Source organism: Lampetra planeri, chromosome 17, assembly GCF_965212315.1.
Source record: "Lampetra planeri chromosome 17, kcLamPlan1.2.h2, whole genome shotgun sequence".
NCBI classification, from domain to species: domain Eukaryota; kingdom Metazoa; phylum Chordata; class Hyperoartia; order Petromyzontiformes; family Petromyzontidae; genus Lampetra; species Lampetra planeri.
This window is the reverse complement of record NC_136123.1, coordinates 7,284,791-7,303,598: the sequence shown is the minus strand read 5'-3', so window position 1 is coordinate 7,303,598 and position 18,808 is coordinate 7,284,791. Positions and strand designations below refer to the sequence as shown.

Below are 18,808 nucleotides of genomic sequence, written 5' to 3'. Positions count from 1 at the left end.
AATACAAACAGATGGTGATTGGGTCAGCACATTTGGTTTGATCGTTGGTTTGATCGTTGGTTTGATCGTTGGCGATCAAACCAAATGTGCTGACCAGTGGAAACAAGTTCGCCGCTTGTTGCAGAGGCTCGTTGGTACGAATCCAGCAGGTTTTCACTGTAAATACTGCGGACTGTGTACCAACCATAAAATATCCCATGACGCAATTCGAAAGAGTGGGTCATTATGTAACCGGCATCATTGTCCAAAATTGCTAAAACATAAATATTTATTCACAACTGTGATTGCTGCAAAAACCACTGCAGCAGACTGTGTCTGTGCAACACGAGCACATCCTTTGGAAGTTCAACGTGAATACGTACATACAGCACCTTCGTGATAGCCTCGTGCAATGGCAACGGCGTGAATGACAAATGTGCACACACAATTTGCTGTTGAAGATCACAGCAGGTCTGGGGGAACCTATCATGGCCCCCCAGAGCTGTACGCGACCTTCACTTCACGCGGCTCGCTGCCACGTGAGGCCTACCACTTGGAAACGGCCCACAAACAATATTTATCTGTCGCTGCGCAAGCGTCGCACTAATTTGGCGGTGGAGGGGAAATATTTTCCATCTGACAAACTCTGTGCTTCAAATGCGTTGCACACTCGGTCACTTCCAACACTCGCAAGAGGCCTCTTGCAGTGAAGGAATTGACTGAGGTGTCTGTGTGTGTGACTGTGAGGTTGCCAGCCAGAGGTATTTGAAAGTCATATTCGGCCCTCTAGAAGCAATGGGTTGCCAACCTGTTGTTCACCTTCTCTAGCTCTTTAGCATGTACAATACTTTGCACTGCTATCGTTTTTTTTCCGTATTGATTGTTGTTGTAACTTGCTGACTCGCCCCTACTGGGCATTTGTTAAAAAAAAATAGCTTCATAGCTCATCGGATTCCTGCAGAATAAATGAAGATTCTGTTTATGATAATAATGCATTGTCGTATGTATTAGTGCAATATGTCTTTGTTCTAAACTAGGACTAATGAGTTAAACAAATGCAGTGTGGTTTGGAAAATACTTTATTTTCGTATGGCCTATTTATAAATAACATATCATTTGTTGGGGTTTTCTTTATTTCAAAGGGACAGGTATTTGTCGGTGCTTACTGTAATGCTCTTGGCGATCATGAGCCAGAGGTGTACATTCCACATTTCCATGGCGAGGCCTTGCCTCTCTCAATGACAGCCATTGTTGACGTGCCATCACATGATTAGCTGAATCAAACCAAGCTAAGGATGTTGAACTCAGACACTCGAAAATGGTCGTTGTGCTGCTTTATTAACCAAGCTATGTCGCTACACACCTAGACTTAACGTTATACCTAAAACAAGCTCCGAACAATAGCTGGCATGGTGTAAGCTCGCCGTGACATGTTGGGATTTACTAAAGGAGCGGCTTCTCAGCCAAGTCTCTATCAATATGCTGAACCATCTACAATCGCTTTCACAAACTACGCACGGCCACTGTCACCATACGCTGTACACTGCCAAATATGTTTGAGTCGAAATAAAATAAAAAGTGCTCGTTCTGAGCCAGCCCGGGCAAGCGTGGCATTGTGTTTTTTACACAACTAGAATGAAACGTGTTGCACTGGAAACCCTTTGGGCGTGTATATAAAGCGCACCTAAACCATTACATTCAAGCTGCATAATAGCTCGGCAATTATACGAGGCAGGTGCGACAATGACCTCCTGTGCAGTAGTCAGTGCTGGGCTTGCATGTTGACATCAATTGGGGTAGCCCAAGTGATGTGCAATAGGTTCCCCATATTAACTCGCCAGGCAGTAGCTGGACGTGCAAATATAAATGCAAAATGACAGAGACGATATCAAAATGAACATTCATTTAATGATCCGGGGAATTACAAAATAGACCACTCAGTAAGTTGTCAAAGGTGTGGGATATGCAGGAATGGGAATTTGGGGCACTTGTGAGAAAATGATCAAGCATTGGCTATGTAAGGAGTTTTCAACGACACATTTGATTACGGATTCTTACAATTTTGAAAAATATAATTCTTATTTTGTTTTACCAGGTGAGAAGGCAAGAGACCAGGATGGTATCGTTTTTCACGAATGATCTCGGTCACCAAAACGACAAAAGCAACGCAAACAAAATAAGAGCACAGCGATTAGCTGTACAGGTCAGACAGGACAGACGCATGATAATTATGACAACAATTATCGCAATGACAATGATGGTTAAGATAATTGAACACTTTAATGCCGGTCACGTGTGTGTGTGTGTAGGCCGAAAAGTGATGCAAGTGACATTTTAATTGTTTAGATTCCAGCTGTTATTCTTGGCTATTAACATTTGCCGCGTAATTTCTACAGACTCTTAATTTGTTGGGGCCTGAAAACAAATTATGCCATTTAACAAAAATAGGTACATCCAAAATAGATATATTTTAAAGCAGACTAGCAATTGTTTGTCAAAAAATTACTCGAAGCATTGTGTTTGCAAGCATAAATTGTAGTTGATTAATGTTTGGTAATTAAGTAGCCAGCTGTGCTCACTGGTAGAGAGAGCGGCTCGCAATCACAGGATTGTGAATTCAGGACAACTTTGTGGGGAAATCCACAGACTTTTCCCCACCAGCTCAGTGCTGCCAAGAAGAGATGAGCACCACCTCAATGCTCATGTGAGGAGATCACCTTTGAGTTGACTTTCACTGATTTAAAATATACTTTGTTTCATTGAAGTCCTTTTAAGTGCCATTCTTTACTGCCCCTTTTGACCTAAAAAGTCACTCTGAGCCACGATTGTGTGAAACCCGACCCCGGACCAATGCAAAAGTTCGTGATGATTTCTTTTTTTTTAAACCACAACAAGACCTCTGCCGAGATATTTATTTTAAAAGCACTTAGGTGTTGGGGGAGGGGGTGTGGAAAGGGGTAACAAAAAATGAGAGAGAAAGAAGCGGCCTTCATTTTTTCACACGGCGCTGGAAGAAACGGGACAAAATGAGCGATCGGTGCAGTGGTCGTGAGATCAGTTTGCGCGGAGAAATATTAACGACGCGCGGTTCGGGCTCACAGGGCCCAGCGCGTGGCAGCGGCGTGAACGTCTCGTGAGATGGCTGGGCTATATCGTGAAATATTAAATAAAAAAGCAAGGCACGCGAGAGAAAAAATTCCATCGCAGCATCCATGATCTAAGCGCCCTCCTTTCCCACCGCGAGCGTAGGCCAACGAAAGCACGGCGCCTTTGCGAGGGCCGTGTCTCGCTCGGCTGACGCACGTCTCCACGCTTTTAGAAGCAATGTGGGGGGCTGCCGAGCGCCATCGGACGGGGCTGCTTGTGACAAGTTCTCTAAATAGCAGCAGCGAAGGGGGCGGGTTGGGCTGCAGGCCCGTGGCCATTCACGAGTGGGAAGAATGATGCCCCGCATAAGCCGACGCTCCATCCGTCCCTAAATTTATCCGCAAACACCTTTTTTTTTTTAGAAATTACACTTCGGCACTGTAGGCCCTCTCGGGGTTCAGGAAGCCGACAAAGACTCAACAAAAACGAATCTCAGAAGTTGGAATCGTACGCTGTGTTTGCGGAAAAAATACTGTTACGGTTTAAGCTAAACTAAAAATTACGTTTGACTTCAGAGTGACTGCTGTGAGGGTAAAGTGCCACTGGTGCTGATATGTGTGGTAGCACATATTTAAGGATGTGACTTATCAGAGCAAGATAAATATAAACGCGATGCACATCACACTTCTCGGAATAACTTTTTAAATAGTATCCTTGCACATAAACATATCTCATTGGCTCTTACAGGAAGGAAACATCAGGTATTATTTCTTAGGCTTCTATGAGATTTTCTTCCGAAAATATCTTCGTGATAGTCTTAAAGGGGTCCTGAGGGTATTATTTATACACTTAACTGAAGTATACATTATGAAAACAATGCTCAATCTTATTGATGTCACACATATTTATCCATTCAAGAAGCGTGTTCCCCTTTAGAGCAAATGATTAACAGCACGCTGGTTCGGCTTAGTCACTGAGTAGAGAGGCGACTCGTCTGAGTGGCAGCGAACAGACTTGAAGTGATGTCCCGGACAGACACTGGGCTGAGGTGTCACACACTCAAGTCCCTTTGACTTCCTACTCCCCGAGGGCTGTCAGGGAGCTCGTGCGTCATCCTGCCGACACGTCGCAGAGCGAGACAGCACACGTCAACTGCGCACGCCAACTGCGAGATTTCATGTCCTGGCCCTATCTCCCCTTTGAGAGTTTTATGATTTCTATAACAAATATATATTGCCACTGTAATGCCATCAAAATCGGTTGTCCAACCCAGGACACTGTGCAAAGGGAATGAACGGTCATAATTAGAGGCCCGTAAACACCCTTGCTTGGTGTAGGCCCTGCTGTGAACCTGCACTTGTGTCCGCCATAAAACTGTCTTCATTTTAACTCAAAAGTGTGAAGCCCCCAGGAGGCATCTGGCAATTCCAGAAACATAAATAACCTTTACTGGTTTAACACGTAGGCTTTCGCGACCAATATTGTTCATAATCAACGATTTTTGGGTTTAGATCGCGTTATTTATAAATGTGTCGTAACCCTCCACCACCCGACACGGCCAATCAGTAAAAAAAAGTGTCACGTTGACAAAAGACAAATAGTTCACTGCTTTAGCCCACCGGTGTGTTGAAGCGTGAAACCACAACATTTACAATTTGAGTACGACGTTTCGCTGGTAATTGCATCCAGCATCATCGGGCAATTCGCCAGATGATGCTGGATGCAATTACCAGCGAAACGTCGTACTCAAATTGTAAATGTTGTGGTTTCACGCTTCAACACACCGGTGGGCTAAAGCAGTGAACTATTTGTCTTTTGTCAACGTGACACTTTTTTTACTGATTGGCCGTGTCGGGTGGTGGAGGGTTACGACACATTTATAAATAACGCGATCTAAACCCAAAAATCGTTGATTATGAACCTTTACTGGGTTATCCAGTGCCCATTTGCGGTGCCTTGAGGGTAGATGGAAATGTAACAAGGTGAGCTAAAAAAAACTACTCTTGACATGCTACCCATTAAATGGAAAACAATGACAGAGGAGCCGTGATGAGTGACGGGTTTGCAAAGAAGAAATCGGAAACAGAAAGCGGCCGGGTGGAGTGGGAGGCAGGAAGGGCGATTAGATGATAATGTGACATGTGACATTTAAAGTATGTTGCATGGCATAGCTGTCCCGTTATTTGACTCCACCGCAGCAAAAACCATACTGCCGTTATCAATCATCCATGTCGATCAAATGCTCTAACGGTTAAGTGCCCTGCTAATTGTGTATGTTATACTCAGGGTCAAATCAGGTGGTATTTATTATTTTAAAAGAAAGGATTATCTTTCCGTGCCTCAGAAAACGGCACTCGTTTGGCAATGTAATACTCAGGGACGATTAATTACCAAAATGTAATGAGTGTGGTGGCTTTGTCAACGTCACAAGTTCTAATGTCCCAACGGATGTGGTGAGGGGTGAAGAATCGAAGGATGCTGGGGGCCAGAATTGCACATCGTGTTGCCACCTCGCTTCGTCACAATGGCCACCTCGCGAGGCAATGAGTAATATTACAAAATACTTTTTTAAAAACACGCTTTAATTAAATGTACCGTACGAGTAATGGCAGAACTCCAAGAAGTGACCCCGAGGCTTGCCATAACGTAAGGGGCCGTGGTGATTTACAGCAAACGTGAGTTTAGCGTGGACAATTAGACCCAAGCCGAAACATAACATATTAAAAAAAAGGTTTAAAAATATATTTTTTATTTTTAATGATATAATATAGTATTGTCACCAGTATGACATACGTATACCAAGTTTGCAGTCGATACGACATTGGGAAGTGGGTTAAAATTTAATTACAACATTTGAGGATACGACAACAGACAGAGTCTTGGCATCAGTATGACATAAGTATTTCAAGTTTGCAGTCGATAGCACATTGGGAAGTGGGTAAAAATTGAGTTACAAGATTTTTTGAGGATACGACAACAGACAGAGTGAATTAAATAAAAGCGTGAAATAAAAAGCAGGGGAAGCATTTCGCAAAAGCCACAAACAAAAGGTCAGCAACAGGTGCTGGCCTGTTTTTTTTTTCTTTCATAGCTTGGAAATTGCGGTGCAATCAGAGCTTAGATGCGAGTTTGTGGGTAAGCCTGCACATGTGGCGTTGTTCTTGAATGTTCTGATCGATTGTACTTCACCGATCAATTGAACCCCCCCCCGAACTTTCTCATCCACGTGGGAGATAAATAACAATTACAATAATAAGAAAAGGGATGAAAATTATAATTGTTGTATGTCACAAAGGTTGTTTGACCATACTTTGCCTTGCCGGTCAGTACGGGATGGTGAAGGGGGAGCCTGGGACTGGTTTGGATATCGCTCGAAGGTATACACACACTGTATAGAAGTGAAATCATGTCACATGTAAATAAAAAAATAGGATGTAGACATTTTAAAATGCCATGGTAAAAAGACTGACATCGTTTACTTGTGATTATTAACACTGGTCAACAAAAAAAAAATTCTGGCCTGGACTTTTGCAGCTGCTTTAGACTAATTTCAGGGTGCTGATTCCAAATCTGATCTCAGATTTGCTCTATCACATCTCATTTTTATGCTATCGGCATACCCCATTTTTCATTGATTTTACCCGAAATTAACTCTGTCACTTACGATTGCAAGTTGCTGCGAGTCAGTGACTGCTTTATTGTTAAAATATGGTGCTGTATTTTTAGGATAGTGTGTTTATAATATCAGTTTATGTAGATATCCACATTTATTTAATATTTTTCTTCTGCAGTTTTTATTGAAAATGCAATATTTTATATCTCAAAAACCTGATGTGATAGACAAAAACTGATGCCAGATTTGGAATCAGCACCCCAAAATTACATTAAAACCGTTGAAATACCTTATGCCAGAAAAAGTGTGTTGACCAGTGTAATATTCAATTGCCTATGTCCACGTCTCGTAGAGCCTCAGGAAAGTTACTTGAAGTCAGAATGTAAGGCTGCTGTTTAAATCATCAGATCCAAACTTTAATTACATGGGACGAAACACAGAAAGGAAGGACCATTCTGTTCACGCAAGATGTAATACATCTTAGTGTGAGAACAGGCACTTTGATATCCTTACCATGTTAGTCGATTTACGGCTAACATGCCATCGAAAAATAGGTTTCTGGCCAGAGTGCTCCAGCGTACACCGCAGCATCCCGAAGTGATTTGCGATTCTGTCATCGCGCACACGTGCACCAAAAGGTGAAGCATCGTTGAAGGATGTGGACCTCAGCGATTGTGTCAAACGAGCTGGAAAAGGGCTGCAGCGAGGAAAGGAAGTTGCGTACATCAAATGTCACTTGGTGCACATTGAAAGCAGCAGCAAGAGTTGGTTTTAGGTTTTTTTTTTGCAATGAAGGCAAGAAACGGTCGGTCTGAGGTGGGGCGACGGAATTTATACGCAACCACAGAACAGCTGGACCCTGGTTCTGACCACTCTCAATGGTTCTTTTCATCCCGATCTGCCAGGCTATTTCCAAGCCCACTGCTTCCGAAACATATGGTACAATTTCCAAACAAAGTGCAATCATGCACAGCTTCTCGCCGTGCAAAAACGGAGCTCGTGGTAGCTACAACTATAACAGCAAATTCATCCATCAATGCCTAAATTACCTGCTCTGGGTGCTAAAGGATGAATAACGTATTTTCAAATGTATTAAACAAACTACATTGTTTTGCATGCATATGGTTGCAGCATTTAAAAAAAAAAACATTTAAAATGCCATGCCTCCGTGTAAATGTTGTTTTAAAATCAACTCATTGTCAGTTGGGTAAAATGTTGTATTCTTAATAAACAAAATCTAGCTAATGCATGGTACATATATGACAAATCTACATTTTAACAAATTGAATAAGCTGGGTACGCTTCCTCGTGTTGATGCTAAGAATCCCAAGCTGAACACAGAACTATGGGCAAAGATAAATAATAGCCAATAAAATGGACGTGCATACCGGACATTTCTTGTGAAAGCACTTCTTAGGATAGAGACAATTAATGAAGGAAACCCTTCCAAGCTCAGTTTTTTTTGTGAATTATATCTTAGCAAAAGTCCAGCGGAAGCACACGGGAAGATACAAAAACACCAGCTAATTTGGACACGACATATTTCTCTCTCACTCTCACATACACTAAACAAAATACACGACATTCCCCCGTATGGCTTTATCAGGCTCACGAGATGTGGCGCTGCTCGCACTACGCCCAACCGCCTTCTATCTCCCTCGTGCTCATGTGTATATACCAGAGGTGTGGACTCGAGTCATGTGACTTGGACTCGAGTCAGACTCGAGTCATGAATTTGATGACTTGCGACTCGACTTGGACTTGCATAACAATGACTTTGTCCCACCTATGAGATGTGGACTCGAGTCATGTGACTTGGACTCGAGTCAGACTCGAGTCATGAATTTGATGACTTGCGACTCGACTTGGACTTGCATAACAATGACTTTGTCCCACCTATGAGATGTGGACTCGAGTCATGTGACTTGGACTCGAGTCAGACTCGAGTCATGAATTTGATGACTTGCGACTCGACTTGGACTTGCATAACAATGACTTTGTCCCACCTATGAGGTGTGGACTCGAGTCATGTGACTTGGACTCGAGTCAGACTCGAGTCATGAATTTGATGACTTGCGACTCGACTTGGACTTGCATAACAATGACTTTGTCCCACCTATGAGATGTGGACTCGAGTCATGTGACTTGGACTCGAGTCAGACTCGAGTCATGAATTTGATGACTTGCGACTCGACTTGGACTTGCATAACAATGACTTTGTCCCACCTATGAGATGTGGACTCGAGTCATGTGACTTGGACTCGAGTCAGACTCGAGTCATGAATTTGATGACTTGCGACTCGACTTGGACTTGCATAACAATGACTTTGTCCCACCTATGAGATGTGGACTCGAGTCATGTGACTTGGACTCGAGTCAGACTCGAGTCATGAATTTGATGACTTGCGACTCGACTTGGACTTGCATAACAATGACTTTGTCCCACCTATGAGATGTGGACTCGAGTCATGTGACTTGGACTCGAGTCAGACTCGAGTCATGAATTTGATGACTTGCGACTCGACTTGGACTTGCATAACAATGACTTTGTCCCACCTATGAGGTGTGGACTCGAGTCATGTGACTTGGACTCGAGTCAGACTCGAGTCATGAATTTGATGACTTGCGACTCGACTTGGACTTGCATAACAATGACTTTGTCCCACCTATGAGATGTGGACTCGAGTCATGTGACTTGGACTCGAGTCAGACTCGAGTCATGAATTTGATGACTTGCGACTCGACTTGGACTTGCATAACAATGACTTTGTCCCACCTATGAGATGTGGACTCGAGTCATGTGACTTGGACTCGAGTCAGACTCGAGTCATGAATTTGATGACTTGCGACTCGACTTGGACTTGCATAACAATGACTTTGTCCCACCTATGAGATGTGGACTCGAGTCATGTGACTTGGACTCGAGTCAGACTCGAGTCATGAATTTGATGACTTGCGACTCGACTTGGACTTGCATAACAATGACTTTGTCCCACCTATGAGATGTGGACTCGAGTCATGTGACTTGGACTCGAGTCAGACTCGAGTCATGAATTTGATGACTTGCGACTCGACTTGGACTTGCATAACAATGACTTTGTCCCACCTATGAGGTGTGGACTCGAGTCATGTGACTTGGACTCGAGTCAGACTCGAGTCATGAATTTGATGACTTGCGACTCGACTTGGACTTGCATAACAATGACTTTGTCCCACCTATGAGATGTGGACTCGAGTCATGTGACTTGGACTCGAGTCAGACTCGAGTCATGAATTTGATGACTTGCGACTCGACTTGGACTTGCATAACAATGACTTTGTCCCACCTATGAGATGTGGACTCGAGTCATGTGACTTGGACTCGAGTCAGACTCGAGTCATGAATTTGATGACTTGCGACTCGACTTGGACTTGCATAACAATGACTTTGTCCCACCTATGAGATGTGGACTCGAGTCATGTGACTTGGACTCGAGTCAGACTCGAGTCATGAATTTGATGACTTGCGACTCGACTTGGACTTGCATAACAATGACTTTGTCCCACCTATGAGATGTGGACTCGAGTCATGTGACTTGGACTCGAGTCAGACTCGAGTCATGAATTTGATGACTTGCGACTCGACTTGGACTTGCATAACAATGACTTTGTCCCACCTATGAGATGTGGACTCGAGTCATGTGACTTGGACTCGAGTCAGACTCGAGTCATGAATTTGATGACTTGCGACTCGACTTGGACTTGCATAACAATGACTTTGTCCCACCTCTGGTATATACTCCCCCGGGGACTAATTTAAGGCTGAGTCAACCTCGAGATGCCACAGGATCGGTCAAGATAAGCCAGTGATGTTAGCGTGGCCAGGAATCTAACTCACTTCACCGAGTTAGAAGTGCAGCTCGCGCTTACCACTACGCTACTGCTCCCCTCTCTCTCACAAAGACAAACACCCCCCGTGTAGCCTTAACAGACTGTAGGGGCAAGTGCTGTTAGCGAGCACCTATGAAGGCCGGAACGGTACACGAGGGGGTGGGTGGCCAGCACCACGCCCGACCGCCTTTGTCTCCCCAGTGGCGATGTTTACACACCGCACCAGGTACTCATTTAAGGCTGAGTCGACCTAGGGGAGGCCCAGGACCGGTTCAGATAATCGTCACTGGTGTTGGCCATGAGCGGGAATCGAACCCGGGTCGCCAGGTTTATAGCGCAGCGCGCTAACCGCTACATTACCGCTCCCCACAGACACACACGCACGCACGCACACAGGCACGCACACAGGCACGCACACACGCACGGGTGACTTTAATACGTTTTGACTTCTTCGGAGGCTCATTATAAAAAAAAGGAAACTCGAAATTCCCTTGGGGACTAGAAGGCCGAGTTCAGTGACCTTTCAACTTTAAGTCACGAAAAGTGCTCCGTATTAAAAGGAAACTAAACAGTTGACTTCAACTGTCAACGAAAGCACAACCACAAGCTAAAATAAACAGATGTTTACCAAACTTAACAGTTCTGGAAACATTTTGTTGTAGTGGACAAGTCTTAACTAAGCCTACATGCGGTAATTACACCATTGTGCAGATTACATTTATTGTATGGATATATTAAAATGATCCATTTCCTGAAAAAATCTTTCACTCCATCAATAAGTATGCCTTGAACCACGAATTTGTATCTCATGTGGCCACTAGAGTTTCTGCTTTGGAGTCGCTGTCTGATTGTAGGTCAGAGTCCATTTTTTGGACCAGCTGTCCGGTAAAAATTCTCACGCAAAACTAGACTATAATATGTCATAATTTACAATTTCCTGTCTGCTATAAGCACCCGAGCACTGCATGTGTCCACTTCTTCCTTCAAGTAGAGTTGGCGACTATTTTCCAATCCCGTATTATCTTTACATGTTCCATTGCTTAGGCTAGAGAGCACATTTGTCTGTTACGGCTTCCCATGCAGATGATGCCATGTCGTTTTGTTTAATCAATCGAAGGCCCCTGGTTCGCGTTTCTGTCACGATGCTCACCACGAATCTTGTTTTCACATGCTCAAAGGCAACCTATTGATGCGGCAAAGTAAAGTGGATGATAAAGTTGCAATAGAAATGACACCAGTGGCAGGGCTGAAATCTATAATTTATACAACACTTTGTCAGTCCACTGCTGGGCGAAATCATCCCCAAGCCATGTCCATCATGGGTGTTGCTTGACCATACTTGACCATGCTGGTCAGTGCTGGTTGGCGATCACGGGGCTCCAGAACCAGTTGAGAAATCACTCATCATTGGTGTTCTCCGGCCGCCGGGTTCAAAGCGTGGTACATTAACTACTGTGCCACACCTCCACCCCCCTAACATATGTGCATAAATAGTGTAATAGTCTCTTTGGTTCTTTCGGTAAAGTCACGTGGAAAGAAAATTAATTAAATAATCGAATACGACGTTTCGATTGCAACACAAGCAGTCGTCATCAAGTAGAACTACATTTGAGAGAGAGACAAAACAGACACGGAGACACACAGACAGACACACAAGCAGAGAGAGACAGCACAAAGACACACAGAGAGAGACACACAACATAGACACACAGAGACCCAATGCCTCTGTGTCGTATTCTATTATTTAATTTATTTTCTTTCTACGTGACTTTACCGAAAGAACCAAAGAGTAATTCCTGCAGTCATGAAAGCTTCAAACAAAGTGTAATAGTGATGAGTCTATGCTGTGTAGATTGATCCCGTCTCCTCTGTCAAATGTTTCCAAAAGGAATAATGCATCCCAATTAGACTGAATTGGGAAAAAAACAATTTGATGTCTATATGTATATATAATAAAATAAACATTATTATGGCCTACTAATTCATTGGGTTTATGAATGGGCACCTTAATTCAAAAGTGCACATTGAGTTAGGTTATCTTATTTGCAAGGGAATTTGTAGACAAGTAGTGAGATTTAAAACTAACTTTCAACTATTTTTAGTTTACTAAGTCAGGCTCACTGACCTATATAGCTCTTTTTCAGAAGCGACCTGGCCACAAATTATATCTCAACGAAGTGGCTTATCATCCTGTGGAAATATATATCAGCCAAATACTCTTAAAAGCACATTTCTAAATGTGGAGGGAAAAACCGGAGAACCAGGAGAAAAAAAATCACGTATCCACGGGAAAACAAATTGAAAATATAACTGCATCACGGTTGGGATCGAACCCACGACCTCCTGTATACGAGGCGAGGTAGTTAACATCTCGCCACCACGGCACCCCGTTTGACCTCCAGCAGCATTTGTTTTTGCTAAGCTCGGCCACAATCCCCAGCACAATGTGAGGGGTGTCCTCACACGCGACGGGCACTTCTCCACAATCGGTCACCGCGTCTGCGCGTGCAGATGGAATCATTCACAAGGCGGCAAAACGCTGCACATGTTGACGATTAGGCACAGGAGTGATTTAGCAAACAGCACACTACACGGCCCCACCAGCGCTAAGAATACATGTTCACATGTGTGGTTCGTATGTGACGTTGCATAACATTTGTGCGGGGGTATTTCCTGTAAAATTGCTCACCGAACGAGAAATGAGAAACTTGAAAGAATAATTTTAGCTCTCCAGTTTTTGCTGTGGCGTGTTCTCAATGTTTTCCTTTCCCTAACTGTTTGTAGCAGTGCTATCATTAATTTATAAGCAGTATTCGAAAACCATATGCGGGCGGTCCTTTGAGTCCAATCAATACATGTATTAGACCTTAAACGTAAAATCTCCTCGAGCTATGCACTTCACGACTCACTCTATTGAAGTTTACAAGCCTGCTAATAGCACAACTCTTGACGGATTTCACGAGCCGATGTTGAATTTTAAATGTATAAGCGACGCCGTTCGTTTCACGATTCACAAATTACCGTATAATGATGTCACTTCACAAGTTGACGATGATGGGACATGTCATGCCTTTGCTCAGTCGCTTTACAATTGTCTTGGAAAAGACATTGATACCCACTGACCATAGTCATTCTGATTTGGGATGATATTGAGAATTCTAATGAGGTTTTAGAAACGAACCAAAAAAGTGATTACACTTTAAATGCTTCAATTTAGCAATCACGATCCTATTATCCGGAGCTGAAGTTAGGTGATAATGTGTTCTCCAACACTGGCTTCAACACACATAAGCCATGCAGTTAATGTTGTTGTCGCTTGCTTAGGCAATGAGTAATCGTCTAGAATGGCTATTTCGTACAGGACTTTACCATATTCACTGACAGAAGGGAGTCCCTGTTGTATTATATAGAAGATGTTTATTTAAAACCGTTGTAAAACACCCATCGGCTATGGCCAGACATCTACTCTGTTTATTGAATCGATTGGAAGGGGGCTGATATCCAAGATACTGACAGTTCAACAGAAGCATGTTGTCTGACATGGACAGACTTTTGTTGGTTGCAGTTTTTGGATCACCCATTCTCTTTGAAAGGCTCAGCAGGGCAGCTAGCACCACGCTTTGCATTTTTCTGAGTCTTTATTTTCCACTTTCTTTCAGTTTTTTTTCTCTTTTCCCCCTGTTGCTTCGGAAGGCCAAGGAGCGTTAGCCCCGCTTTTTTGCGGTGCAGAATATTAAATAAAGCAGAGATGGCTTGGCATTCATCCCAACGTGGCCACGTGGGACGAGTGTGAGGACAGAAGGACAATAAAGAATCATTCAAGAGGAATTGAGCAGAAGGACGGCTGCAGTTACACTTTTCTCATTTGTTTTGGTTTGGAGATTTTTTTTTCCATCCGAAGCGGCGTTAATCTAAAAACCACTCTCCGATGACTTATGCTTGAAAAGTGCATGGCATAGAGTGCCAAGTTTTCAGAAATGTAGCATGTCTCCTACACATCTGCATCTGACAGCTGGCACACACCATTCAACACGACCGCATTACTTAATCGGAGCAGCAGCATGGGGTGTGCAGTAGATTGTCCGCCACTCCACATCACACCGTCACCTTTAAGGGGAGTCACGATGCAGGGCTCGACTTCACAAAGTGCGCCGAGTGAAGGAAAATATTCCACCCCTTTGGACTGACCAATCCCAATTGCCTGGCCCTGGCTCAAAGGTTAATGAAAAGCAGATATCAGTGAGCTACGACTTGGGCAGGTCAAATTCAAAAACCTTTCTTTGGTTGGTCATTTGAATGGGCACATATTAACCTGCCAGTTAATGTGCAATATGCCCTTCATACCAAAGTTGCCTAGTTCCGGCTACGGGAGTGAATCTTTGGAACATCCCATCATCAGGCGGTAGCAGCCAGTTGTGAAAACAGTTATCCCGGGGAGTGTGACTGTGTTTAGGCTGTGGGGACACGGAGATGCTGGCCTGCGCGGTGAGGTCTTAGAGTGGCGAGGCACCCTGTGGTACGGTGGGGGGGGTGTGTCTGTTTTTACAGCTGAGACACAGTCACTTACATCTGAACCTCAGTAGAATTAAGACTTTATCTATTGCATGGTGAGACGATGATCTGTGTAAGAGTAATATACTAATGTATGGAGCTATGCACTTTTAAATCTAGATTCAAAACTCAATTCTTTGGAACTCCTTTTTGTGTTAATTTTGTTGTCCTTCCCCTGCACCTCCGATTAGTAGGGTTGGCTACGTATGGTGAAAAAGAAGTTCAACATACAACATTGGAGTGATAAAGGGCTATAATTATAAACAACACAGCAAATAGGGTTATAAAAGTATTGAATACCGCTTGGTATTTGATTGTGAAAATAGCAATGAGCAGTGGTGACTGAAATTTGTTTTTATGAGCCTTGGAATAATATTACTTTTAAAAGATAAACTAATGTGGAATTGCAGAGCAAAATCTTCTTGTCACCTAATGTGAATACATTTTTAAAAACATATATACGTGTTTTGGCATCACACCTCCGCCAGAAGAAATACACATCATTCACTGTCGAGTAAGACTTGAATAAATAATGGGATAAATAATCTTTCTTATTTGAATCGAGTTGCATGGGTATACGTAACTTACCCTTTGCTAATATAGAATTGTTTATCTCTAATGGCTGCCACTGTTGCTGTGTGAAGTTGATTTACACTTTGGTTTAGAGTTTGTTCCTCATTATAACTCTCTAATTGCATAGAATCATTCGCTTGCAGCTTATTTGCCATTAAATGGTATGCAGTGATTTTAAAACTATGTCCATTTAAAAATATATTTAAAAAATATGGACATTTGTAGCCTGCTCATGAAAATAATGTTTTTTTTAGTTATCTATTTAATTTGCATCTGTTCTATTTATCATCCTCGGTCATTATTAATCCACTGCTGGATGAAGGCCTCCGCAAGCCGTCGTCACCATCTCTCATAATCATGCAATGTAATAATTCCCTTGTCGTGCACATTTCCCCCCAAAACAATCCATAAATGGTACTTATTAAAAAAGAAATTCAAACCACAGTATATGTATCATGTTGTCCTACACACCAAAGGCAAGACTAAATGCTGAAGCTGTATATTATGTGTTGGCTATTCAACAACAACAACAAATATGATAGCATTTACCACATCCATTAGTGACAGTTGGTTGGCATAGACCAGGGGTCGGCAACCAAAATAACAAGAAGAGCCATTTCTTTCCAATTCGGTACAAAATTCAGTATTTCAAGAGCCGCAATGCATCTGAGTACATACTGTACATACGTACATATCGTCAAGAAGCAGCCCGTAAAGAGCCGCATGCGGCTCCGGAGCCGTAGGTTGCCGACCCCTGGCATAGACCTTGCCCGCAGAAAGAAGACTGAAAAATCTCACAGTGCAGGCGACACGGCCTTTTAAGTGCAAAGATTATATGAAACGTGCAACCACCGCGATACGCAGCTTTGAACGTGTTTACTTGAGTTTGTGCCACGGCTGAGATCAGAGTGAGTTGTGTGTGTGTGTAAGCTGCCGTGGTAACACCAGTCTTTTTTTTTATATACACGCGAGATTAAACGGTTGCCACATAGCGTACAGAGTGAATGTATGACCACACAATCACGTTCCAGAGTTTGCGAAAATAAACTCAGGGTTATAAACTATTATTATTAGTCAACAATTCATATAGGAAATGTGAGTATGTACAAGGGCAATGAGTCATCTGCAGCATGGGTATTAAAGGCAGGGCTGGCATTTTAAAAACACATGCATACACACATATGTGCAGTGTACTGTATGTTCAAACAGAAGGAAATCTATTTTTGAGCAGAGCTAATTAAATACTCGAATATCCATTACCTTTTAATGCATCTGCTGAATTATATCTGCTGTGTTATATCTTTCAAAGTGAGGTTTAAATAAAACTTAACATTACTTTGGAGTGACTTGTTTCAATTGCATCGTAACCTTCGTACACATGTGGCATATGCACAAAACATGCAATGCAGACTTTAGATGACAACATGTGTCTACTTCTGCCGCAAAACATAACAGACTGCTAAGTCAGTTTCTGTCCACAATATCAGGCTACCAATATCCCCAAGCTCACAGGGAAGCGATTGCATTACTTTAGCGGCGTGACTGTATTTAATGACGCGCACACGAATTTGCAAGCGTGTGTGTGTGTATCAATGCTTTCATTTGTGTGGGTGCTTAATGCCAACGGTAGGCAACATACCGATGCATGCATTCACCCGCACCGAGAGCTGGGTTCTCAAAACGATACTTTGTTTCTTGGATCTCCTGCAAGCGATAGATAGTGGTGTGGGGCAAATAGGATGGAGGGCACAGGGAAAGAAGACAGACACACGATGTAATTATTCCGTCCCATAATAACTTCCTTTAGCTTAGAAAAAAAAACAACGATGTAGGGTCAAGGACAGTCCAAGCAGCCGATTTTTAATCAACTTCAAAAAGATTTTGTTTCGCCCGAGCCAAATCTCCCTTGGACACGGTGGACAAAACACCTCTTGAGATGCAAGTGAAAGTGTGAGCGTGCCTGTGAGCGTGCGTGCGAGCGAGCGAGTGAGAGCGAGGGGAGAGAGAGGGGCAAAGAGCGAGACTCTGTGCTGGATACAAAATAAAAGGAACATTTCAAACACAAGCGATCAGCAATACAGGGGCAACTGAGATTCCTGAAGCTGCGTCAGTGTCCATTCATCCATTGAATCCACTGACTTTAAGGGCACATCAATATAATTCACAGCTCAGTATAAGGCCCTGCTGACCACACTCCCACGCACGGCAATTCAACACAGAAAGCGACGTTGTTTTCATTGCCCCAATAACGTATTAGAGCGTGGCCAAATGAAATAATAAATAAAAATGTAAACGTGTGCAATGGTCACATCCAAACTGTTACCACATGTGTATTACTGTACCGTGTACGTATTCATACCGCCGCATTCATTTCCGCAGTGCCGGCTCAGGTAATGGTGCTGCCACCTCGGTCGCGAGGGTTCAATCCCTGCGTCTGTACCCAGGGAGGAGGGCCTCCCAATGTCAAGTCACCTAACTGCAAGTATCTTGGTGTGTTCCAGGTGTTGCTAGGAAAGAATGATGCGAGCTGAGCATGGTGCGAAGTCACACAGTCCCCCCAATGCAGCATGCCAAGAAACAAGCTTTCCCTGGCAGCACTTGGCTTTATCATCCATCAGGACCACAAATATAGGGGGGTCCTTTATCCATTATTCATACAATGTTGGTATTCATTGCTAGGTTTTTCCTACCAGCAGTGGAAGTGGTTATCACGATTTATTTCATTTTATCTGCACACAACACTTTATTTCACTCGAACGTCATACCGTAGCTTTCTCCATCACACCATGGTAACAGATAATCGTCATCCCTATGCCATCGCGATGGTCATGCAGTCCATTGGCAGTCGCTATTGTGCGAGTTTCAGGTAAACGATGCAACTAAACTATTAAACTAAACTATTCAAATATTGTTTTTATTTTACCAGGTATGGCCGACTGAGCTATATCGCTCTTTTTCAGAAGTGACCTTGCCACAAATGATAACTTAACGAAGTGGCTTATCACGTGGAAAATTATAGCAGCCAAATAGTCTAAACGTACGTTTCTAACGAGGACCCGAAGAAAAATCCACGTGACTACGGGGAACCCTCGACCTCCTGCATACCAGGCGAGGTAGTTAACATCTCACCACCGT

General features: G+C 43.2%; 1 protein-coding gene and 1 long non-coding RNA gene across 2 annotated transcripts in view; both read right to left on the bottom strand.

The window, feature by feature from the left end:
- LOC144723330 (FH1/FH2 domain-containing protein 3-like) overlaps positions 1-18,808 on the bottom strand; it is a 179,033-nt gene that overhangs the window by 122,187 nt on the left and 38,038 nt on the right. The window contains exon 3 of the mRNA XM_078602034.1: positions 17,313-17,377. Within this exon, the coding sequence (XP_078458160.1) occupies positions 17,313-17,377 (65 nt within the window). The remainder of the gene's footprint in view (positions 1-17,312; positions 17,378-18,808) is intronic.
- On the bottom strand, positions 860-10,452 carry LOC144723331 (uncharacterized). The gene is made up of 2 exons (XR_013586146.1): positions 4,988-10,452; positions 860-4,510 (listed from the first exon to the last, which is right to left on the bottom strand). It is a non-coding gene; the product is annotated as an uncharacterized LOC144723331 (long non-coding RNA).